Below are 25,781 nucleotides of genomic sequence, written 5' to 3'. Positions count from 1 at the left end.
ACACAAAGTAGGCAACCTTAGCTGCAGCCGTCATGACAAGTTTCACAGACAGAGGGAAAAACCCACTCTACTGTAATGTGAATGTACAAAATCTGGGCCCTGTGTAGCCCTAGTATAATCATTCGACTTGAGTGATCTTATCCCAATTCAACAGCTCTTTGTGCATCAGTTCACACCTGATTGTAGAATGCATCTCCAGTGACCACTTATAAACTTATGATTGGATATCTATGCAAATACACACTTGTGTAATTTACATCATTGACATTCATTACTCCTAAACTCTTTTTTCCCTGCTGGAAATCTTTAGATCAATAAATCTGGTTCGCCAGTGACCTGATTGGTCAGAACTTTACCATGGTTTGCGATGGTGATTTATGTCAGTGAGAGGTGAGCAAGCTTAACTTATCTTGATAACTGCAAATTCTGCTTTGACCAGTGGTCTATAGACCTGTGTGTGTTTGATGAGCAGGTCAAGAGCAGTGTCGACCTTTTTTTGTTTGAGACCGTGGATGATGAAAACCTCAACATCACTGAACAGTACACCAGTGGAAGCTTCCATTCAATCTGAGACATTCCTTGAAGAGACCCCTTCGTTCCATACAGACAAAGCACTACAATACAGTGTGAGAATAGGGTCATTAATGCAAGATGACCATGTGTTGCTTCTCCAGGGATTTTCCTCACCAAATTCTTTAGGCACCTGGAACTAAAGTGCTAAAGTTCCAGCAGTGAATAGGGGCTATAACAATCGAAGACTTAGACAGCATAAATCTTTTTATTGTTAGCAGCTAGGGTACCTTTATCAAAACATATTTTAACTGCATTTCTTATACTATATAAATGTAGTTCAGTTTGATCCAATTAATACCTAACATTGGAAAATTCCCACTGTCCATCCACAAAGTAAGTGGATGACATCAAGCGCAGGCGAAGGAGACGCCCACATTGCCTGAAGGTGAATTTTGTGTGTTATGTGTTGTCTTATGTGGAGCCTGGATTTCTAAAGTCCAGCTAATCCTTGGTGCTGAGACTAGAAAAGCCACTTGTTGCTTGGAAACTGCCACTAGCAGCAAAACAAAGGAGATGTATCTGCCAGGGCTACCATTCAAAAGGCAAACAAATTGCTGTGGGTTGGATTTCTACACAACTTGGCCAATTTCCATATCCTCCAATTGTGTATCTCAACCATGAGACTGAGTATTTTTAGCTTTGCTGTGAGATATTATTAAAAGCTAAATACTCCTCTTGAGACCTCATCCACTCTGGCTGACATGACATGAGGTGCTATAAAACACACTATGAGACAGAACCAGAGACAAAACAACCCACAGGAGATTGATGAGTAAAAATGCTTCAAACCAAAAAGGGATGGGTCTATAGGGTAATTGCCCTGTGCTCAAATTTTTACTTTTTATTGGAGTCCAGGCCCAGCTGTAAACTTTCTCAAAAAAAATGTAAGAAAGGGAGAAAAGAAACAACGGAGCCAGCTGTGGAATTAAGTGGAAAACACGCACTCCATAAATGATAAACCCTCCAGGAGGCTTTTATAGGATGAGCCAAAGGCAAGTTCGCCACAGCAGCCTGTGGAGAGGAGACCGCTGCTTTCTATGGTACATGTTACTCGACACAGTGCCCTCCATCAACACACTCAACAGACAGAAGCCGCCAGTATGGTTCCTCCAAATACTGTTGATGCTGTGTCAACTGTGATGCAAATCTTTCCAGAAATCAAACAGCACAGAATTGAGAACAGTGATGTAGTAAAGTGGTTTAAACCAAGCATACACTGCAATTTGAGCACATTTAAACTGATTTCTGAGCACATCTCATTTTAGAGTGACTAAATTTCAGCTTTCGTGAGCATCATTTCTTGTGCAGTGGACAGAGGGGTACGTGGAGCAATTAAAAACTCATGACCGCAGATGGCCGGATTAGTTTCTGATATGTCTTCAATTTTCGTCGTCAGGCTCCTGCATAGTCAAAGCATTATCAGGAAGCAATAGTCCAAATTCAACTTTTTTCTTCACTGTGAAATGGCAAAACACTCTAAGTAGGAAATTTAGATCACCAAGTGTCCATATTTTGGAAGCCATTTGTGTGTTTGTGGACACCACAAACAAACTTTGATCTCTTCTTTGACAACAATACTGAGCTGGAGCTGGGCTGAAGGAGCTGACAGCAACATACAGTGTGCAGTCAGGTCAGACAATCAGACTGTACAGAGTGAGCACATATATGGTGAGCTTTGAGATTCCATCTCATACAAATAACCTGTACAGCATGATATGGAATTCAACAACATTTCTTAAGTCGTACAGTGTATGCCCCACTTTATTACACTGTCACATAAGATTGACAGAACTGTTCTTCCCTTTCAACATGATGTGGGACAGAAGCAGATCTGAAGTGAAGTTGTCCTCTGCGCCTCCTTCAGCTGCCTTGTTCTCATGGTCGTTGACCTTTTGCCCCTGAAGCTTTCAGGGTGGTCTCATGATATTATTGCTTTTTTAGAAGATTTCTCTCAGACTGCCTGTCTCACTGTATGTCCATATCCAATCTTCATCTCAATTTGATCAGTCATGTATGTAGCAGTGATGTACCTGCTAAACTATTCCTCTGGCTGTTTAACTATCAAGTTGGGTGCTTGCTGTGGCAGGCCGTGTGTGGAATGTCTGGGTCTGGGGCATATCTGACGTTTCCTCTGTGAATTTTAGGGGCTAGAGCTCCCTTTCTCCTGCTCTCTGTGGTCCCCGGGGCGGCAAGCTCACTGCAGTTCACCAAATAAGGGCATTGGAGGAGGAATGCTGCTTCAGATGGGGAGAGCATCTTTCCCTCTGCTTGCGGTGGAAATAGTTCAGCTTAAAGAGTCCACTGCTTCAGATAGCACCCTGCTGTCTACCGAGCGAAAAATAGAAATCCTATGTCATCATGGCCTGGACCTTGTTCTCCAAGAGGAATCAAGATGTTTGGAAAATCAATGTTAGAAAAACAGCTCCACTCAACCACATTTTCCTTTATAATTTAGTGATGAAGGGACTGTGACCTAATGAAAATTAGGAGGGTCATAGCAAATAAGTAGAAAAATAGAGTTCTATACTGCTCCTGAAGGAAAAGATACCATACTGTCCCTAATATGAGGCAATACTTAATATTATTCTGCAGGACAGTTAAATGTTAATTTATTATCTACACCAAGTGAGTTATGCTTTTCACTCATATCTGTGTGTTTTTTGTCTGCAGCAGAACTATGTTAAATATAGTAAACAGATTTCTACCAAACTTGGTAGAGGGATGGGACATAAGTCAAATACGAACCCATTATATTTTCGCACGGATCCAGAAAACGCATCAATATTGAGAGACAGGGCTTTTTTTTTTTTACTTTGTCATCAATTTCCCCAAGAAATTATTCATTGATCTTGATGAAACAGGGCATATTTAGAGGACTGACAAATGTTTGTAATTTGGTGCGGCTTGATTGATTCTAAGGGGGCTGTTGGGCCTTGTTTGAGGTATGTGCTCTTTTGAGTGCCATTCTAGTTAAAAGATACTCTTAATAAAAGGAGTGAGTACCAGTGTAGCTACACTCTTTTATTAGTGAGTGTTTTTGAGTTTGCCCATACTGGGTCTTTCAGAGTTAATCCGCCTTAAGTGTTTGGGTAGATTCTGAAGGCTGGTGCACAATGTTCTATGGCCACAGTGGAAATAAATAAATGGCGAGTGAAAACAAGTTCTTGTACAAATGAACCAGGTAGAAAACCTGTCAGACAGCCAAGAATTACGTTACAGATCTGTCAAAAAGACTCAAGTCTGAAAAATGTTAACGGTCCGACAAATTAATTATGTGAGAGGAATGAAAGGGAGAGGAATCACTACAGTAACTCAGTCAGCTGACAAGCGGCCACTGGGACAGTGAGATGTCTACAGACGTCCAGTCAGACAAAGAAATTGGTCAGCGTGCCAAATGTTGTCCCTGGGTCAGATGGTTATGAGAGGTTGAGAAAATTGCAGATGAAATCCATTTACCAAGTCTTGTTTTACCAATGTTATTTTGAATGAAGCACAAAGTTGATGATAAGGACATATAAAGAGTGTAATGCTCGCCCAGAACAGAAAGAGAAAAGAGGGAAAAGGATGACAAAAGCAGTATTTCGTATTGATACAAGAAGTAGGAATATCAACAACGGCTGAAATATGGCCCACACACATCAGAGTAGGACCTTCCTTTGCTAAAGCTAGCCATGACAAGTACTTTTTAACTAAGCATAAGTAATCAACTAACATTAATTACGAAGCACATACTATCTAAATTTCAGCATAACATTTTCTTTCTTGGAACATCATGAAAATGTCTTGGACCACAATCAAATTCAAATGATTTGCTTTACTCTTGTTCAGCACAAAACATTAGCACGAAGGAGGAGACCTGACGTCCTTGACCTTACGCCTGAACCCTGATGTCTTGACGTGGTTACAATTCAAGATAAAGCAGAAAATACTTTGTACTGTCAGGCACGGACCTCCTTGTTATGAGAGGATTAGCAGGGCCGGTCTGTTGATGAACAGCAATAAGAGTGGAGATAATGTGATCAAAGGAGCCATAAGACAAAGGGTGGGTGGGTGTTGCTTGTGTAAATCTCTGCATTCATATAAAGCCACAGGACGGGAATGGCCTTCAACCCAGACCTCAAACAAATCATGTCCAACCTCCACTAGTGGCCCGGGATACTGTGTAAACAACGATGAGCGTGATGCGATCAAGAGAGTTAACGTGTTATTATCAGTTCCTAACCCTAACCCTAAAAGAGCGCCGATCCTCAGAGTCCTGAGTACAAAGCAGCCATTTCCCTGACCCACTTTTCCTGCCTTGTTGAGCAGATGAAAAGACCACAGGACAATAAGGCAGACAGTTTTGGAATCGCTGTTACAATGAGAGGAAAACACAACTGCACAGCCGCCTGGTAGTCACTGGAAACACATTACACAGTGGAAACATGCACACGCACTCGCACAAGCACTCGCACAAGCACAACCACGTTTCCTCACATTGTCATCACTGGCAACACAAAGAGATTTACCAAATGTGACTTCAAACGTCTAGCTTATACACAGCGGCCCAGTCGAGCTGTTCCAAAGTCAGCTCATCTCCTTTCCCCTCACAGTTGGTGCTCCTCACACAAACAGAGACACACCTGCAGAAAATGTCTCTTTTATGTTTAAAAGACAAACATGGGGTCAAGTTAAACTAAAAGTCAGTGTCTGTGTGTTGTCCTGCAGGCTGCCGGGTAGAGTATGTGTGTGTGCACCCCCCCAGTGTTTACACACAAGCAGTCCAATCTCCAGCCTGATTAGCAGGTATGGGCTTGGTCACCCGTGTCACATTCCCTGGGCGACACTCTGCCACCACAAACACAGGATTACAGTGGGCAGCAACAGGTGACTTCACAGCCTTTTACTCTGTGCTTCTCCAAACCTCTTCACTGCATTGCTTATATTATTATTATATTTAAATAGATATATATTGCTACACTCTAACAGCACAAGAACACTTTTTATATTACATATGACACACGACAAAAGGTTACTGCGGGAAAGGCGCTGCGAAAGATGGTTCATGTAGGAAATTTCAAGACCACTGTCTGCCCTCATAACCAAAAAACCCTCTTGACATCTGAAGACACTGTCTTCTACGTGTATGGTTCATCTTTTCTGAGATATCTATTTATTCTCATTCAGATATTATCTGTTTTCCCTACGGGGCCGGCAGGAGAAACTCAGCCCACAACAACTGTCTCAGACATTTGCATGCTGACATACAGCCCCTCCTGATACTTTCAGGAGATTATTCGGAGGTCAGTGAATGTCTTAAAGCAGTTATGTATGTATACATAACATTACTGCCTACAGCAACCAAGATTAAAATACTAACGTGTAATTCAGACTTTTGTAAATTAACTTCTTCTTAACCTCTAAGAACTGTATCGAGGAGACTGAATTCAGCGCTTATCATCCTCAAATGCAACACTTCTCTAGCCTTTAGGTTCAGTTCACACCCTGATTGCACAAAAGAAGAGAGAGAAGGGAGTAATGGATAAGATGCACAACTTACCGACTCGTCCAGGGCAAACCGTAAACAGCCATGTTCGTACAGCACAAAGAATCTTCGTTGCCATTTCTGTTTGAAGAAATACTTGTGATCAGAAAAGCTTGACTGTGAAGCACTGTAGGTGTTTTTATGGGTGACATCACTGAGATGCTGCTTTTACATAAAATTTTGCACCGAAGAAAAAAATGCTATATTATTATTTTTCCAGAAAAGAACAACAATGCAAAGTTTGACTGTTAAGCTTCACAATTTATCTTTCAAGGATAAGGTTGTAGATTACAGTGAAAATAGCTTATGATGAATTCCAGCCCAGTACATTTACATTAAGGGGAGTAAAGCATATATATATATATATATATATATACACTGTAAATGTGTATACATCCCCCGACCACAGAAAAAAGCAGCCCTATATACAGAACATGTTCTTACCCTGGATCTTTGCATAGGATTGTCAAAGTCCGTTCCCTCCGGGGCCAAGCAAAGCCATCCACCATAAATAGGTTTAGCCTGTAAAAGAGAGAGGGGGGAGGGAAAAAGAGCAATTTAGGTAATCATTAAAACTGGAAGAGAGTGTTAGCTGAGGGGGGATGGGAGGGAGAGAGAGATGCTGTTAATAAGAGGAAGCGAAGCCTTTTGGGGTCCAGATGTTGCCACTGCTTTCGAGGTACATTTTGCAGCCACACAAAACCTCTTGGTGATCCTTCTGGTGCATCAGCTCTGATGACCTTTTTTTCTTTGTTCCCCCACAGCAGATGAGACCAAAAGACAAAGATGACGACTGGCTAGTTGCATTCTTAAAACTCAGAAAATGTATCTAAACCCATTATCAGAGTTCATCGTCTGGGCTACCGCAGCCCATCAGAGGCACAACAGTTCTAAAGTCATGGAAACATTTAAACCCAAGCTGCTTTCAGACATACCCTGGACACGTGGGTGACACCAATGAAGATGTCAAGAGAGCTTTGGAGATACGAGCAGGCTAAGGCGTCGGGATGCGGTAAACAAAATCATGTGGACCACGCAGCGGAGTTAATATGACACTTCCCAGTCTCTTTCGGCTGCGTCCGGCTGCTCCAACCTCTCGCATGAATAATTCAGGGTATTTGATGCTGTTGTGAACACGTCTGTTCAGAAAACCTCCCGATGTGTTGTGCATGTGTGAAAGGTAGACTCTGGGCAAACTCCGTAGCCAATTCTCTGGACTTTATCCGGAGGGTCATGTCTGAATGGTTGCTCCTACGGGGGAGTCGGTAGGCTCTGTAAACCTGCTGCTCTTTGCTCTCCATTAACAAGGACAGCCAAGTGTTAACCATTAGCGAGCGGTTCTCAAACCAGCAATCATTCCCTCTCCTCTTCCATAAACCTGTCCCTTGAATTTCTGCTGCAAGGTAGAAGGATATGATGATTATTCTGCTACTCTTATACAAGACTTGTAACTGCTCCATGTCACTGCATGCCTGTCATAAATCTACATGTTCCTTCCTTGAACCTGTATGGACGTGCCTATTAAAGGTATTATGCCCAGATAACTCAAATTGGTGTAGTAATTTGAACAAAGATGATTCTTACTGGTGACTTAATGTCCTGCACTGAGACAGACAGCCTGAAAAAAGTACAAACTCTAGAGAGACAACCATGAGGAGGAAAACAAGAAGCAGCTGTTTCAGAAACCTTTAGAAACAGATCCCTGCTCACACGCTTACAATAACACACAATGGAGCAAACTTCCTGTACACTGATCCTGCAAATAACATCCCCCCCACTACCCCCTCCAACCGGGGGATATACTGATTTTCCGTAATAAAAACAATGTAACCGTGACACCCCAACACCAACTCATTGCCACCCTACAGGTGCTGTAGTGTCTATTGAGCTTTTGTTACTTTATTAATTTAACAAAAAAAAAGAATTATTCCTTAATTCAGACTGATACACACGCAAATCACTAAATTATCTCACTGTAATGCAAAGAGTCGCTGGGTAGGACGCAATATCAACACTGATCATCACATGATGTTCAACACTCTTTTTAAATGAGTAAAATCTTTCTTCATAGCTGCGCTCATTAATTAATTAATTCAGCCTATCCCGACTGCGCTAGCTCACTTCCTCTCTCTTGAGCTGACACACAGACAAACAGTGCCATTGTACAAATTTCTGACTGGGTAAAAAAAACAGATTTGTCAACTGAGCTGATAAGAGGCATTTAAAAAAATGGTATAACTTTTTTTTGGGTTTAAACAATTATTAAAAGACCATAAAAGAACACTGTGGGTGGACTACTTGATCATATAGCCAAACTATTACAGCATTTATATAGGAGCGATTATGTCCCAAGCTTTTTGATCCATAAATTGTTGATCACTTTATCCAGTTTCCACTGTATTTATCAAAGATATAGTAGACAGTAACTGAAATTGTAGTCTGTGTGCGGCAGGCAGCAACCCTCTGTCAGTATTGATGAGGATGGGGCATCGCAATATTGGCTCAACATTGTGGCTGTCCAACATCCAAACCATGTATATGCTTTTAAGATGTTTTGGATCATTTTTGCCTTTGTTTGTAGAGCAACCATAGACGTAAAGTTAAATGGTATATGCATTAACCATTAGGTCAACAGAGGGTTCAACCATCAACATCTTTTATGCAAATTAAGTAAGTGTTTTCCTTTACAGTTGTGGAATGTCACTAACAGATGCCTTAACTAAAGCCTGAAACATGCTTCTGCGACTGTGTCTGCGTCTTTTCACGCCGCTGTGGCGCAAGACTCGTTTTCATTCATGCTTCCCCAACCGTTGCGCGTCTTACAAAGCAATTCCGCGCCAGAACACTAGGCGGAGTAATGCTTTTTGTCGAGACAACCTTAGAGACGCCTTCTTTCTTCTTCGTCGATTGTTTATTTACATAGCCACTGCGGCTCCTCGTAGCCTTTTTCTGGCGGACAAATCCGCCAGTCAGTGACGGGTTATACAAGTGATCATACTGTCGGATATCTTCTGCCAAGTGCTCTTCTATTTGGTCCATATTCGTTCTTCTAAATCTTCCGTGATTTCTGCCGGTATTATGGGGCATGAAACCGGAAATGCAGCTCCAGAAGGGATGTAGAGCAGACCAATCACAGCCTTGCAGGCTGAGTGAGCTTGCGGAGCTTTGCCGTAAATTTTAGAAAAGGGGGTCGACACCCGTCAGCACGTAAGGAGGGATACATAAGCACGTAAGGGACCCGGAAGGGCTCTTGCGCTTACGGGCCCGTGAAAACGCAGAAGCATGTTTCAGGCTTAAGGAGTCAACGGATATCCACCTTAATAACCAGTTTCAACACAAATAGAACACAAACTGAACATCCCCTCACTAACCTACCTGCACCCACTTGTTTTTAACAAAACGTCAGCCCGAACATGCATGCTCCTATATCAATCAAACCAGCCGTCACAGGCCATGCAACAACTCACATTATATTCTTAGTGTAGGCCCGTAAACATTACCCAAAGTGTGACCCCATGTCTATTTTCCTGTGTTGTGTATTGGGTTCTGCTAAACGCTGGTCACAATAATGTGACTGAATAATGCCTGTTAAGACATGTACAGATCACCGGAACTGCTGCAGACGGTCTGCTGACATGCTGCTCATGCTAAACCTTCCGTGTAGGCATGGTGTTTGACAAATTACTCAATTGGCTATAACTAAAATGCCAACAGATGTTTCGACACATAACATAGGTATTGTCATTAATATTTCTTCCTGTTGCCACATTTGTGCAAAAATATTACTAATTTGCACACATTAGCACTGTGTCCAACAAAGCCAGCAAGTCCTGGGCAAACCTTCAATGAGCTCTCTAATCATGTCAGCAAATGACAGCAATAAGCATAATTATATCAATTACTACAGGGTGCCATCTGAAATTAGTTATCATAAAGACAGAAAGTTGGCTTCTCTACTCTGCCGCTACAGAAACTACCCAACCATTGGCAGTAAGTCAGCGTCCTCAAAAAGGAATAAATGCCATCAACAGTGATCCTAAATACAAGGCCCTCCCACAAACATTGGACAGGCTGGCACAGAGCCATTGATATGGGAGTTGTACTCTATTTGGTGTGACATGATAAAAACAACTGAGAGAACAGCCTGCGGTCAAATCAGGTAATGCACTGGAACATCTGTGTGACCGTTATAGGCTCTGAAAGTTTTGACTCCACTCTGTACATTTTAGTCAGAATCTTTTTCAGTGTGTGGTGGAGCCGCAGCCTCTGGGAACCTCTACTCTTGATTTCCCAACCACAAACTTCCTTTCTCTCCCTGTGACTCCTGCTCCCACTCCTCATGTCCCATCGCATCCCTGCCTGTCTCTCACAGTCCCTCCCACGTACGTGTAAACCTCAGCCTGCCTGTGTCCTCCATCAATGTCCTGCCTCCCACCACCTCTACCAGATAGTATGATCGCTCTTCTCCAGCAGGGAGGGAGAGCCGGGCCTAGACGAAAATCTTAACTCTCTGGGGACGAACAATTCATGGGTGAAACCGTGACGCCGATGCTGGAACTCGTGGGGGAAATGAAAACTCCTTTTGGACCACATTGACTGAAATAAAAGATTTTCCCCAGGCTCCAGCAGCAGCCCCCCCACCTTTTATACTGGCAGCGTTGAACAAAGAGATTGTTTATATTGGATACTGTCTGTCTGACATTCAGCTCTGTTCCTTTTGCATAACTTTTCCATGTGGGCTATTTGTTCCAAAGTTGCATTCTCAAACTCCTTTTAAGTTCTGAATAACCTTCATTGAATTTAAGGCTCAAATTCATTAAGGTAAATAACCTATTCATAGTGTTTTAACAGCATTATAGAGCTTTATTTTTACTGGGTTAGGGGGTTTATCTCCTCTTAGTCGGCCTGCATCAGTTTCTGAACACTTGGGACATTTTACAAAGCTTTACCTCGACTGTGGGTCAGGGCTCAGAAGTTTAACACCGTTTATGTGGTATTACACACAGAGTTAGACACGCAATGGACTGGTGAGTAGTCCGAACCAGTTTAAGGGCTGTCCAGAATCCTCACAAAACCTGCTTGTGCAACTGAGCTCCCTGCTAACTGTTTGGATAGCTGACAGACTGCAGGCGTTTTCAAAAGCCTGTGGGCGACTGGAACAACAGTGATGAGCGAGGACTGATGGCGAATCGCTCTCAAAGGCCAGTACAGTAAGCCTCTCTGGTTCTGGCTGTCGTCACTCGGGCTGTGTGAGAGAGTTTTCGCCGGGTCACAGGGAGATTAGAGGAAGTGATGTAACCATAAGCTCTCTATCCTGACTCAGGAGTCTTGCATCTGAAGGGTTAACCTGCCATAAACTCAAGGCAGCAAGTGATACGCACATGAATAAAAAGCAAGCCCAGCGTGTGCCCCCGCACACTCCCAGATGAGAAGAGGATGCTGACGTTGCTGTTTGGCTCTTAAGCCATGTACAAGGGCGCATCTGGGCCTCATCGTCTGGGATCAATTACCGGATACAACAGAGTCTAAACTAGAGATCTGAGAGAGAGAAAAGAGTGACTCAGACAGACATGCCTCTGACATGATCCCCACAGCTGAGCCGCACTTTTATTCCTCATCTCCGCTCATCTATGCTGCTCTCCAGTCAGGTTCCCATATGCCCCCCAACTCCCAGTAGTACACAGCAAAAAAACAAACAACTGCAGATAAACAACAGCTGACGGTTGCACAATCCATCACAGGGACCAAGCTGGCAAGCGAATGTGATCACTGTAGGTAGAGGAAATCCACAGGAATCCGCTTTCACATTCACATGGATGTAGACAGGTTGTGTTGTGTTGTGTTCCAGCCAAAATAAACACACCCCACTTTCACTCCTTCATAGCTGTAATTACACTGTTGCTCAACAAGTGCTTAAAAAGTAATTATCTAAGGGATATGCTGCTGGTCTTTACAACTCAACTTTGATATCTTTTCGATTAGGGAGGCGGTAACTGTGCTGTAAAAGTCTGATATCGTAGCTATAAAATAGAAGTGAGGCTAATGTCAGTCAGGCAGCTGGTCACAGATCTGCCAGCCAGTGAGCATTTACACGTTCATAAGTTTTGCTGAAGCAATATATTTATTTTTAAAGACGACCCTGAGCTACTAAAGACACTGATCTTAATGTTAGTAATCTTCAGGAGTGGTCCAAGTATATATTATGGACTTGTTTGTGTTACAGTCAGTCCTGTTGCCAGTGTACACTTGTACACTCCGTAAGAAACCTAGAGAGGATTCAAAGACGTAATGTTAGTCATGGTTTGTTTGCTCACCTGGGTCAGATCCTGGTCCGTCAGCAGATGCAGCTCTCGAGGCTTGAAGCAGTTCTGACATTTACTCTTGTTGAAGAAGTTCGCCTGGAACTTCCTACAGGGGTTTTCTTTTGCGGTAGACATTATACAAACTTCGGCTCCCCTTCTCGGCAGCAGTTTCTCTGGAGGTGGAGCTGTAATCCCGACGTGTTCCTGTGCGTCTCTTTTATCCCAACTTCGAATAAGCTCCAGCCCTGCGGTGCATTTCAAGTTCTAACAGAAAAATACCAAAGTGGGGCAGCGGTGCTCGGAGACTACGTTCAAAGCAAACCCTCCTTTTGTCCGTTTAGTTGTATCGAATTGCTGCTTCCCGTTAAATGATTAGCTGCCATCAAGCCAGCCTCCTCATCACTCAGCCAGGGATGAATGCTTCTCAGTCCGTGGCCTGCGACCACAAAGCGGAGAGGCGAGAAAGCTGGCTAATATCCTGTTAGCTTTCCAGATCAATAACGTGATGGCGTCAGCCCCAAAAACAACATTTGCACACAGTGGTCGCCTTCGCGCCCCGGGGCGGTAGTGTCCATGGAGCAGCGACAGACTCCCATGTGAAGCACCGGAGCCGACAGAAACCTGGCGGTGGGACGGCAGGCTATTCTCCCGTCCGCAGCGCTCGGTCCATGCGAAGTTCACCCGCTGCTCCTTTGCTAAGCTACGGTTAGCTCGGCTAGCTAGCTAATGAAAGCGTCTCCTGGCAGGCGTCTACAACTTGACTCCAACACAATGAGGAGAAACCGTCCGAAAAATCCCCAGCGGTCCCCGGGCTATTCTCCCCAAAGAGAGTCGCTGCGTGCAGGGAGGGCCACTCTGCTCCACTTAAGGTCGGCACAGGCAGTGTTTAGGGTCTGGTTCCATAACTAGCCTGGTTAGCAGCGGTAGGTTTATTTTCTTCTCTCCCATCGGAGCGAGGGAGGCGGACACAGATCTCACCAGATCCTGGAATTCCACTGGCTTCTCGCGATAACTGCTCACTGTCGCCACCCACAGGCAGAGCACAGTTACTGAGCTGTTTTATACATGTTAAAGACACATGTCTGAATTTGATATCGTTTGCTGTTATTATTATCATTATTAATCAGTTTGAGTGTATACATTTGTATATAAAGAGAGAGAGAGAGAGGAGAGATCCGTTTGATTGATAATGATGATTCAAAAGTAATGAATACATTTATTAAGTGTTGGAATTGATGTATATGAACGATAAATGATCCTTTTTGAGTTAAATGTCTTGACTAAAATATGTTTAAAGATCTAAATGATATTAATAATACATTTTCTAGTTTTTCCAATATATGCGATACCATATCTATTGTGTGTTCTTGATATGAGTAATATGTTCACAAGTTATTAAGTATATTATATGAGTATGACTGAGTTGTTCAAGTTTCAGAAAATAAAAGGTGTAATGAAACTCACTTTAAAATAAATTCTCAAAATAACTGATTAAAAAACAAGAATTTGCAGAAGTACTCATTTTATATTAGATATTATATTGATATAGATGTTTAGATATTTAACACCTAAATGTTTGAAGAAGTCAGAAATCATTCTGATTTTACTTCCCTAAAATACAGAGGGCAAAGTAAAACACACCACAATAACTTTCATTACGAAAAAAAAATTGCATTTAAACTACTACATCGGTATAAGTGAATTTTGAATTTCATTCTGTTAAATTGGGGTATAAGCTGCGTCATTGTCTATAATTGATAATGCCATTTGCGCATTCTGGCTGGTCGAGCAGGAGTAAAGTGTCAGAGAGTAAAAGGGAAATAATAAAAGTTTATCATACTTATTAATAAATCATATACTGTTGTATTAATATGTGAAGAGCTGCAGTTGGTTTTGCTGGAGTAATATTGGCATGTTTATACATCTATACAACAATAATCTATTGATTAATCATATGTTTTAAGAAAAATAAACTATATATAGATGTATCCTCCATCCATTTATGCTGGCAATTTAGCACTCAGATGCTATTCATCACATATGAGTGTATAAATGTCTGACCCAAGCAGAGGCTATTAAAAGCAACAAGTTCCAGTGGACACCAGCAGGTCAGACACACTGACAGACAGAGGAAGAGAGCTGCATGTATGGACGAGGGACATAGAGGGAGGTGAAGAGCCCCTGTTACCTCACTAAAGCCAAAGAGAACAAAAGCCAGTCCTGCTGAAGGATTAGCTCCTTGTCGGTGCCGTAAGTGAACCAAGAATAACCCAGATTACCGATGTGTGTGTCTGTGTGGCTGCTATAGATCTCGCAAGTACAAGTTGACTAACTCGCTGCAATCCGATCATGTCAGTCCAAACACAGGCCTAAGCTTGGTGGGTTGGGCCCCATGTGTCATAACAAATATAAGTTTTAATGTGGAATAGAGAGCTATCTCAATGGGGATTCTCAAGTAAAGTAGGACAAGTAGGGTCACCGATTGCTTATAAATATGAGCCTCCCCCATTTGACCCCCTTGGGGTATCCTATGACAATATCCTGGAGGTGACGCAGTGCAAGGCATCCTGTGGCGGCGAATGGCCAAAACATATTTAGCTCTCCTCAAACTCACTTTACATGGTAAGTAAAGTGGTACATGGTACAAATTCATACCGTTTGGACGTTAACAACATAAATCTAGTGTTTGCCACAGTCAATGATCATACAGGTATTTTTCTATATGGTGGCCTGCAAGTATCTTTTAATATGCACTTACTGGCTTTACCCTTGTTTTAAGCCGACACACACACACACACACACACACACACACATACATATACATAATGGACAATGGTCATTGTTGCTGGGGTCGACACTCTTGTGAAGGCTGACAAGCCTATTAGACACAATCATGAAGGTTAAACAGCCAGAAACAGAAATACATTGTCTATGTATATATCAACGTATTGGAAACACAAACACCCAGAGGAAAACAATCCTCTTCTTGAGTAAACATATAGCATGAAAAAGGAAGTAGTAACTTAGCATTGTACAACAACTGTAAGCATTAAAGACGCTTGGCTCTGTCCAAGATTATTCCAAGGTGTTAAAGCTCACAAATAAACAGGTCCTATTCCATTTGATTGGAGAAACACAATTGTGTGTGAAAAAGCACCTTTGGACACTATCAGCTGGACTATCTGTTTTTGCTGGCCAACCTTTACTAAGCTATCTTAAGCTATGCTTTGTATTTACTGTGCAAATGTAAGAGTGCACGTTATCAATCATCTCATCTAACACTTGGGGACAAATTACATGAGCATATTCCACAAGATGTCAAACCGTGACTTTAAGACACAAAATCGGTCAGTCCAGAGGTTGAAAGTTCACCACATAAATGTTTATCTGATTTGTCTCTTGTGTGAACAGGTAGAGGGACATTGTACAGGTAACTGTGTTGTTTCATAGCCTGAGGCGTCCTCTCAGGAAGGTACTTTCTTACACACATGATTGCTTCTGACAGATAATGCTGATATCCACACAACATTAAGGACTCTCACATGTTTTAGGTCAATCCTGTTAAAGTCCACCACCACCCATTGATTGTCCTGGATTTATTCAATAGTAAGTACAAAGGATTTATAGATACATTCAAGTACCTGAGATGAGTTCTGGATTTGCCTTCAGTCCACATAGTTTTTGTTGCTGTCACTGTATTAGTTTACACCACTGAGCCACAGCTTAGGGAGACCTAGAACCTGATCTGAGCTGTCCTGTCAGCACAGACCGCTGGCTCCACTAATGCAGGTCAGTAGGTATGTTGCTGTTCCCCATACTGATTCTTTGCTCTCTGTTGTCTCTACAGAACATGGCCCTGCCCTTTGTGATGGTGTTGCCCTTGCTGATCATCGTGGCAGCCGGGGTGTACTACATCTACAATGAGGTCACGCACTACATGTCCAAGTCCTTAGTGCGAAACAAAGTGGTGGTGATCACGGATGCTGTGTCCGGGGTGGGGACCGGTAAATGATCCGACATGTGTTTACAATACCTAACATGGCTTTCTGTCTGTCAGCAGAATTATCTGTACAGGAGATTCCATGATATTTCACCAAACTTGACTGAGGTGGAGATTCTGATATGAATCTGTGCCATTTAGTGATTATTGTATAAAAGTGATGACCGGAATCAAAAGACCACAAACAAGATTAAGAATTCTAAGAGCATTTTGATTTAACATGTTTTAGACTTGAAAAAACTTTGCTAGAAGAGAAGATGATACCATAATATGAATCCAAGGAAAATAGGTTGTTGCAATAAAGACATACAGTAGAGGCTAGCTCAGTCCAAATGTAAATTGTTACTAATTAATATAAAATATATTTGTGATATTTTAGAGCTGCTGTTTCAGGGTAGTCGTTCATTTTTGCTGCGGAGACTGACAGGCTAGCTGTTTCCTCCCTAGTCTTTATGCTAAAGAAAGGTAGGCCCCTCTATCGCTGGAAAACGTAAACAAACAAATCAGGAAATGTGAAAAATAACAATATGCCCCGAAAATTATTTGATTGAGTCTTCAACTAGAATTAGAGTATTCATAAATCAATTTATTGTTCGTCGAATTGATCAGTCCCACATCCAGCTTTTTTAGATGATTGACAATTCATTTGACAGACAATTGACAGAACCAAATCTGTACACATTAAGTTAATATCAAACTTTGTTTACATGTCCCAAATTATATAAGGACATTTATTTATGATTTGGAATAGGTAGAGTGCAGATTTACTTACTCAAATAAAAATAAATCAGATTACTAAAAAATATATCTTTTTCTGTGCTTGAGTTTTGTGTTACATTTGTCGTAATGATTAAATTGGGGTATTTGATCCTGTCTTACTAAGCCAGGTAATATTAGTATAAATGATTGGCTGCCCTGCTCTCTAAATGTCAGGATTTCCTAGGCCAAATTGATCAACTGCTGTTTCAGAGATGCTGTATGGAACATAGACTTTGGTCAAAGCCAGTCCAGATGTTTCCAAAAGCTTTTAGTCTGTATGCTAATCTTAGAGAATTGTCTCTTGTAGGGGGGAGCTTCATTTTATAAGTATCTGTTTGATATTTGGGGGAATGGTTCTTCCCATGGAAACTTGGAAGTAGTTAAACTCGCTATGTTTGGAAAAATCTACAGACCAGCCCCTCTGTTAATAGCGAAGAAGCTGTCGTTGCACATAAATATTTTCCTTTCTGTTTTTATTCTGTCTGTTCAGAGTGTGCCCAGCTCTTCCATAAAGCCGGCGCCAGACTTGTCCTGTGTGGGATGAGCTGGGATAAACTGGAGTCTCTGTTTGATTCTCTAACTACTGACGCTGACCCAAGAGAGGTGAGAAAATCCAATCAATCAAAACAGCGACTGCCAGCATTCGATTCATCATAAACACGACGGACTCTGGAAAAACCTTTCCAACTAAAACCATTAGTCTTATGGTGGTAAATCATATTTTTGGCAAATCACCATGCAGGGAAAAAAATCTTTCAATAAGTAAATGTCAGATCTTCTAACACACACTGAAAGCTGCACAGTTCAGAAACTGTTTTTACAAAGGCGGAAATAGCCATATCCCCAAAACTCTTTCAAATAGCCATTAAGAACAAAAACATGATACAGACATTATGTGGTAGGTTTAAACTTTAAGCAAGAGAATGTATTCATCATAACCCCCGATGCTCTGTTGCCTCCTCCAACATCAGCACTTCCTCCTCTAGGCAGCACAATAGCAGGATATCCTCGCTGACAAAACACTGTCCTCTCTGACTCTTCTGCATACAGGACACAGCAGATGTGACTATCTGAGAAAAGCACACGCTCCTACAGTAGATAACAATGTCATCCAGTTTGTATGGATGTGGACTCGCTCCTAATTATATTCTGCAATCATTTACACAAATCACATTGATTTTTTCTTTACCTTCGGGGGTGTTTTTCCTGTGATCATCATTAACTGGAGGTCACGTACCTTTGCTGTTTCCAGGTGATCATTTAACAGATTTATTTAGAGACAATGCACAATACAGTTATTGTGCCAGATATAGCTGAACGCCAGAGGCCACCAGCAGTGAGCACAGGTTGCAGATGTAAGAGACATCTTAGTGGTCAATTAAAAAAACAAACAGGATAAAAAAAAATATGAAACATGTGCTAGATGGTTTTTGTTTTGGTTTACGCTACAAAAATATTACACTTGAATACTGCTCTTGAATACTGAATATATTATACTTACAAATCTTATTGATTCAATATCTTTTATTTAGAAATACTTTATTTGAGAGATTACAGGAAAAAAGAGGGCAAAGATTAACCTCAGGCATGTTAATCTACAGGTTATCAAAATTGTACACATATCTAGTTTTACATTTAGTTTTTCATCTGGAAAAAACATATTTGTGATTAAGACACAATTGCCTTATTACTAATCAAACAAGTAAAACATATGCTATTATCTAATCCGTTAGTCTTGACTAGTCCTGATTAATGTGCATTTCCACCCATAGTTTATAATTCTATTGTTGCAGCCACGTTCCAGGGCAAGAACACATAAAATTAATCTAACTCGTCTGCAAGATATTAATAGCAAAGAGATTTGTTGTACAGAGAAAAAGACCATAAGCAACTAAATTAGTATTTAACTTTGTCATATTCCATTAACCTTGCTCTTCTTCTTTGGGTTTAATGGCAGATGAGGCCCCATTTGGCATACACCCAAAAATCAAAACAAAAAGTACTGTCAAGCACTTCAAGTGTTCAGACTTGAAAGTGCTATTTAAATACAGACCACTTGCCATTTACAGGTAACATTACGGCTACATACAGTACATACTCATTAGATATAATCGGCCTGGCTCTCTCAAACCTTGCTCCGCTCATGTTCAGGGGGTTAGTTGCTGGATCAAAAACCAATTGTGATTGGCGTCTCCATAGGGAACACACATTGCAAGGATTTGTTGATGCATGGACTGCCGCTCCTTCGCTTTAAGATCCCAAATTTAACATCGGAGGAAACCAAGAAGAACAGTTATTCCGAGAGAAGGCAAATTAGAAGTTCTTAGTCAATTGTTGGGTTAAGTTAAGCTAATCACCTGCTGGCTTATTTAGTGTCCACATTTTGAATATCATCATAATGTGAACTTGAATTTATAATAATTAAGTTTGTGAAAACTGTGCACATGTTTTTGTTAGAGTTGTAATGACACACTGCTGTAGTCGAATTGATGTTTTTTGAACAGCCCAGATTGTCCACACCACACATATTAAACTAATACAGTCTTGTGTCGCTCAAGACGTTTGCCCCCAAACTGGTGATCTTGGACTTTAGTGACATGGACAGCATTGAGGATGTGGTGGCCGAGGTGTTGGAGTGTTACGGCTGTCTGGACGTGCTGGTCTGTAACAGCAGCGTGAAGCTGAAGGCCCCCGTACAGAGCACCTCCCTGGAAATGGACAGAAACATCATGGACATCAATTATTTTGGCCCCAGCACTCTGGCCAAAGGTGAGCTGAGCATTCCCGGGATCAGACTACGACTATACCTTCTGTTCTGTTTTGACTGCTCTCTCATGTCATAATGTGGCAGGTGTTCTTCCAACAATGATCTCCAGACGATCGGGGCACATTTTGCTGGTGAATAGCATCCAAGGCAGACTGGCCATCCCATTCAGAAGTTCATGTGAGTCGTCACCAAAAGTTTCTTAGAGCTTGTCTCTAGCATATTTAGGATGTGGATTCTCCTGAATAATGAAAACATCCATATTTGAAACTCTTCCCTTATGGAATGCAATGTAGACGTAGGTATAGCTGCTAAAACTGTGCTTTAGCAGAAGAAGTGACTTCATGGTAACAATCCATATTCTATTTCTATTTATTTTTCAAAAGTAGTGATCAAAACAACTATTTAGTTTAGTTTATTTCAACAAAATAAATACAAAATACATGAATGAAATGTTAGAAATATGTGTGGGGTGTGTAAAAACCAGTTATGGCTTATGTGAAAACCAGATGTGATATATATATATATATATATATATATATATATATATATATATATATATATACCAACTCACCAATGTTTCAGATATGGTGATGTGTTCTCACAGTATGATGTAACCGACAGTATTGTGTTTCAGTGTTTTGAGAAAAAAACCATTAGACAAAGTATAATGTCCTCTGCAATGTTTGGAATGTGGCTGCTTTACAACCAAGTCCCACCTCTTTTGTGTTTGCGCACATAATGACTATGTGTGTGTCTTTGTCAGATGCCGCATCTAAGCATGCTGCACAGGCCTTCTTTGACTGCCTGCGGGCTGAAGTGGAGGAGTATGGCATAATTGTCAGCACCATAAGTCATACCTTTATCAACGCCTCCGACCCTGTGGGGGAACCGGCCCCCAAGCGAAACGCCCTGGCAGCATGTGAGTAAATCAGCTGACGTTACTGAATAGGTCATGATATAAGTCGTTACTATTGTGTTTTTGATGATTAAATATGAATAGAGGTGAAAGTTTCTTAGCTGATGATGAGCAGATTGCTTGTTGTGCAAAGGAAATGGCTGCACAATCTTGTTTAAATGTTTGGAATGCTCCTTTTTTGTATTATGAAATCTATAACATCTAAATCTATCTGCTCCTCCACAGTTATTGCTAGACAGATGACCCATGGTTTGCGCCCATCAGTCCTGGCCAATGAGGTTATGCAAACGGTAAACAGAAAGAGGAAGGAGGTTGTGCTGGCCCACCCCATCCCCAGGGTGGCCCTCTACCTCCGCTCCCTTTTTCCCCCTTTCCTCTTTGCTGTGCTGGCGTCTGGAGTGAAGGACTCTGTGTTGGATGGGTAGATTCAGGAGAGAGCCTGAAAGGATAAATGGAATCAGAGATGTGGAACGAAGCATGAGTTGTTTTTTGGAAATTGTAGATGTGTTATAGCATGTAGTTGACACTAAGCTGGACGACTAACAGGGCAAAGTAGGCAGCTGCCCTGGGATGCTATTCTCTCTGGGACTGAAGACTCCAGATTCAATTTGTTTATTGCAATTCAATTAATAGCTGAATATATATTTGTCAATACTAAATAATGGCCACTAAAGCATGATAAGCCAAATGACTGGGGCCTTAAACCTGTTTACTAAGTAATTTTGTATAAAAAAAACTCACAACACTGATGAGCATATTAGCAAACAGTTGCCTATTAAAGGCTCAGTGTGTAGAACTTAGTGATATCTAGTGGTGAAGCTGCGTATTGCATCTGAATTCCCCTCACCTCACCCTCCCCTTACAAATGTGACAGCGAACGTGTGGCAGCCTTGTTCAGTTGTCCTAAAAACACATAAGATGTCTAGTATGTCTCGTCTGGGTCTTGTAAACAAACATGGCGGCCTCCATAGAGAGGCCCTGCTCCCGATTTAAAGGTCCCATTCAAGGTTAAAGAAAACAGCAGTTCGTAGAATTTCGATGATTAAACACTGCACAACAATTCACACAACCTCACTATGAGTGTGTAGCTTGCGCATTCATTTGGAGTGATGTTTCTGTCCACCTGATGAATTAAAGTACAATATTCTTGTTTTGGTATTCCCCACAGCATGGCCTAAAACTACCTACTGTATATCTCTAATGTCTTTAAATGTTAACTGAAATGTATACTTTAACAAAAATTCATCAAAAATAAAATAAAGGCCATAGAGGGTGAATTCATGACTGCTGTTTTGTGCTCCATTGGATTACAACCGTGTACCTTATGAAAACAGAAACACTTGAGTGTTTGTTCAAACAGCAACAAATGTAATGGAACTACACAACCTAATTGATTGATGTTATTTCTGCCGCTCTTTAGTGTATTTAATGAGAGTCAATGTAAAGTTACTGATTAAATTAATGGGAACCTGTAATGATGCCTGTGATGAAGCTCATTTATTGTAAAAGAAGAGAACAGGATCTGATTGTAAGTGTTGTACTATACTTGAGGATTTCTATTGTGTGCTAATTCATGGAGGTATTGAATAAGTTAAACCACCACTGAATTATTTAATTAACATTTTTAAATATTGATACATTATATTACGTATAGTTAAAATTTGAGTTGATTGTTTTGAAAAACGCGTTTCAGGGTTCATAAAATAGTCCACCATTGAATGTACACGTAAAATAAAATTAGACCGGTGAATTTCTGACATCATAAATTAAGATATATTGTTATAAATGAAAGTGCCAAACATCATGTAAGTATTCAGACTTATCTAAAATTTGGAATTACTCAAGTATTTTTTATCACACTGATATGAAAAAGAAACTGTTAAAAGGAAAAATAGAGGTTGATTTTGAATTTTAACACCAGCCACAGCAGAGGGTCTAATAGGATTAATTTCACGTGTCAGTGCAGACCAGAGTGTAGCTCTCTATTTACCCTCTAGATGGCAGCACTATATAGCTATTAATGACTGGTTTATGATGCTGATGAATTTTTTCTCACTGATCTGTTTATGTGTTGCAAAATGTCCCGGTATTTGTTAAAATATGATTTCACTCTTCTAATTAGTGAAAAATAAATGTGTGATGATGAAGATTGATTTTCTTTGAAAAATGTGCAATTATATTTATTTATAGCAATTATAGACATATTCATATTCATATACTTGGTATATATTCATCTATAGCTAAGCAATTCTTTCTTGAAACAGTTCCTTTCACCACTACAAATGCTGCCCATTCCCTGAGCTTTGATGTTTACACAGATGCAATCCATCCAGTTCCATGTCACTCATAGATTTATTGCTCTCATCACTTCAGGGCTGGAGGGCAGGAGCCTCTGCCTGCCTGGTATTATCTTGTGAGGATTACTCTGGTGGGATCAATGCTCTGAACATGATGCACAGTGTATCCGAGTGGGTGAACGAACCGTGTATCAAACAACACATTTGGCGCATTGTATGAAAAATAAAGTCTAATCCAGACCAGCTCTGTGACAGGAGTGCTTTTTGTGACGACTGTTATGTAAACGAGAAATAAATTCATTGGCTGGTCCAAGCATTGTTTGTGTATGTGTGTATGTGTGTGTGTGTGTGTGTTTGTGTGTGTGTGTGTGTGTGTGTGTGTGTGTGTGTGTGTGTGTGTGTGTGTGTGTGGGTGGGTGTGTGAGAACACGGCCGTCAAGTCCAGCTGGTATGCGTGAGTCTGTCCTCCAGGTCACTCTCCTCTGGGGAGTTCAACATCTTTTGTCTCCGGGGCCTCTGGACAGGAATGCATGTGCCTCTAATGTTCACATGAATAAATGCAGCTCTGTGACATTTCCACATGTCAAACTGGAAGGATTTCTTCGGCGCACTCAGCTGGACGCTCCAAATTGGCATTTTGATCGGACAGATTTACATATGTCACCCAGATCTGCCAGATCATGTATGTTTCAGCGCGTAGGATGGAGGTTAACTTCCACATGAATAATTGTTTAAGGAGATCTCGCCGAGATTCCACGATCAGCATGTTGTATCTTACCAGCCATGAAATTGTCAGATGTAGTTCTGCTTAAAGGTAAATCAAGCAGAGATGCGTGGAGGTGTTCAGTAATGTCTGTGAATGATCTACGCCTAATAGTTTCTCTCAATCATCTGTCTGGGTGAGCAATATGTTGATAAGGCCCGGACGATGGGGAGATGACTGTCCTGAAGCCATTTTCAGAGCGATGCATCCTTGAATGCGAGGCATGATGAGAATCCCCTCACAGGGACGCCTGCCGCTCAGGAAAGTTCTTTCCATGAGCGAGGTGCTCACCCTTATCAATTTTTAAAGCCCAGGTTATTGACACTAACCTGACTTATGGAGGTTATGCAGAGGCCATGGTAATGATTCCCTAAGCTTTCACACACAACACCAGAGGGACTGGCTCTTATTTTAATATATAGGTTGATGGATTATGTCATGGCTCCAATGAGTATTACAGTAATGTACGCACTTTTTGTCCATCTGTCATTTCCCTGGATGGTTGTGTTCTTCTTATACAGTGTATACACTGGCCCATTGTGTAACTTTAAAGTAGGAAAAAATAAGTGTCCTAAAATGACTCTTATTGAAAGCTGTCAGAAAACGTATGACTCAGCACAATCCTGGTGCAGTCTTTTATTAAATCCAATAACATATAAAATTGAAAAGAGCAACAACAAAAATATCTATAAAAACAAACGCAATTCTATCTTCTTTCAACATTTTGTGTGTAATCTATTTATTCAGTGATTAGTTAATACATTGGCCATGTAAACACGGTCGGCCTGAGGCACAAGTAGAATTAATGGCTGGTTCAGGCTGTGTCAGGGGTCGCACACAAAACAGGAAAATGGGTGATTTGCTCTCTGTGCATATTTGTTCATTTATATTTAATGTCAGTGTGATACTGTTATTTATTGAGTCATTCACCCTTTGTAATATGTAATTTAAAAGATTGTAAATATTGGATATAGCTTTTTTTAAACAATCTATTGTGCCTGGTTTACCTGAAATGAAGATCTTTTAGTAAATGCTTTTCATAAAATGGAACAGCACGTGTGGCTTATATCTAAGTTTGAATACTTCACTGATCTGCTGTTATTTTTCATTCATAATATGTTAGTTATTTCTGTAATGGTCACAACACACAATACACATAACTTGTGAGATATGGGTTCCACATACAGACACACAGAGAGACTTTTGTGGAATTAGTAGATTGATCAAAAAACACAAAATGATTCACTCAAATATGGCATGCTGAACAAAGAGCCAATTGAAACTGCATGAACTACAAACGCTGAATGTATGTGGACCTGTCCGCCTCAGAACACTGTACAGGATTAAACTACGCTTTTAAGGCATAATCTTAGCATCACATGTCATCTTGGGAGGGGATTCTTTTTTAGTCGTAGAAGTCTTCCTAATCCCTCGGTCTTGTTTGGTTTAAAGATTACATACATATTTAATCTTAAAGAGAAAGTTTGCCTTAATCTCCCATAAATCCCATGGTGCACTGCTTCTCATATCCCTGCACTTTCTCACAGGCACACAACAGTCACCGCACGGATAAGACTGCGCTGTCACAAATGAGAGACTTCGAATATTTAATCCCTTAATTTTCTTTCTATCGCACAGAAAAGCATTATAATGTTTCTCATGACCCTCAAATCAAGAGGGACCACACATATAATTATGTTACGAGCGGATGTTGGAGAGAGATTTAAACCAGTGCAAACTACAGGGAATAGGCATTATACAGTTGGTGAAATCCTTTCTGTGCAAATGAAACAAAAGCGGGAATCCCTAGCCTTTGCACTGAATTAGATTTGGATTATTCTGATAATGGCAGAGTTTATCGGTTCTTTTTGGGAGTTTGA

General features: G+C 41.0%; 2 protein-coding genes across 7 annotated transcripts in view; one reads left to right on the top strand and one right to left on the bottom strand.

The window, feature by feature from the left end:
• The window catches only part of mprip (myosin phosphatase Rho interacting protein), a 40,144-nt gene extending 26,788 nt beyond the window's left edge, over positions 1–13,356 (bottom strand). For 4 of the 5 annotated variants that reach the window (XR_009924804.1, XM_062414123.1, XM_062414125.1 and 1 more), the window contains exons 1-3: positions 12,412–13,356; positions 6,542–6,619; positions 6,113–6,178 (exon numbers count right to left, since the gene is read on the bottom strand). Coding sequence is in view for 4 of the 5 variants with exons in the window: in XM_062414123.1 (XP_062270107.1) it covers positions 6,113–6,178; positions 6,542–6,619; positions 12,412–12,534 (267 nt within the window). In the remaining variant the exon portion in view is untranslated. The remainder of the gene's footprint in view (positions 1–6,112; positions 6,179–6,541; positions 6,620–12,411) is intronic. The other variant, XM_062414126.1, reaches the window with a different exon arrangement.
• Positions 13,357–14,507: 1,151 nt separating this feature from the next.
• Positions 14,508–23,395, top strand: dhrs7cb (dehydrogenase/reductase (SDR family) member 7Cb). 2 transcript variants are annotated; one of them, XM_062414152.1, is made up of 8 exons: positions 14,508–14,649; positions 16,247–16,403; positions 17,649–17,761; positions 19,717–19,927; positions 20,010–20,102; positions 20,689–20,844; positions 21,067–21,131; positions 23,215–23,395. In XM_062414152.1, the coding sequence occupies exons 2-8, from the start codon at positions 16,250–16,252 to the stop codon at positions 23,356–23,358; spliced, it is 936 nt and encodes a 311-aa protein (XP_062270136.1). In that variant the 5' UTR covers positions 14,508–14,649; positions 16,247–16,249; the 3' UTR covers positions 23,359–23,395. The 2 variants fall into 2 exon arrangements, with proteins under 2 accessions (XP_062270136.1, XP_062270137.1); XM_062414153.1 differs by having other exon boundaries at positions 21,067–23,395.
• Positions 23,396–25,781: the final 2,386 nt, after the last annotated feature.

The sequence above is a fragment of the Platichthys flesus genome, chromosome 20 (assembly GCF_949316205.1).
Source record: "Platichthys flesus chromosome 20, fPlaFle2.1, whole genome shotgun sequence".
NCBI lineage: Eukaryota > Metazoa > Chordata > Actinopteri > Pleuronectiformes > Pleuronectidae > Platichthys > Platichthys flesus.
This window is presented reverse-complemented; position numbering and strand designations above follow the sequence as displayed.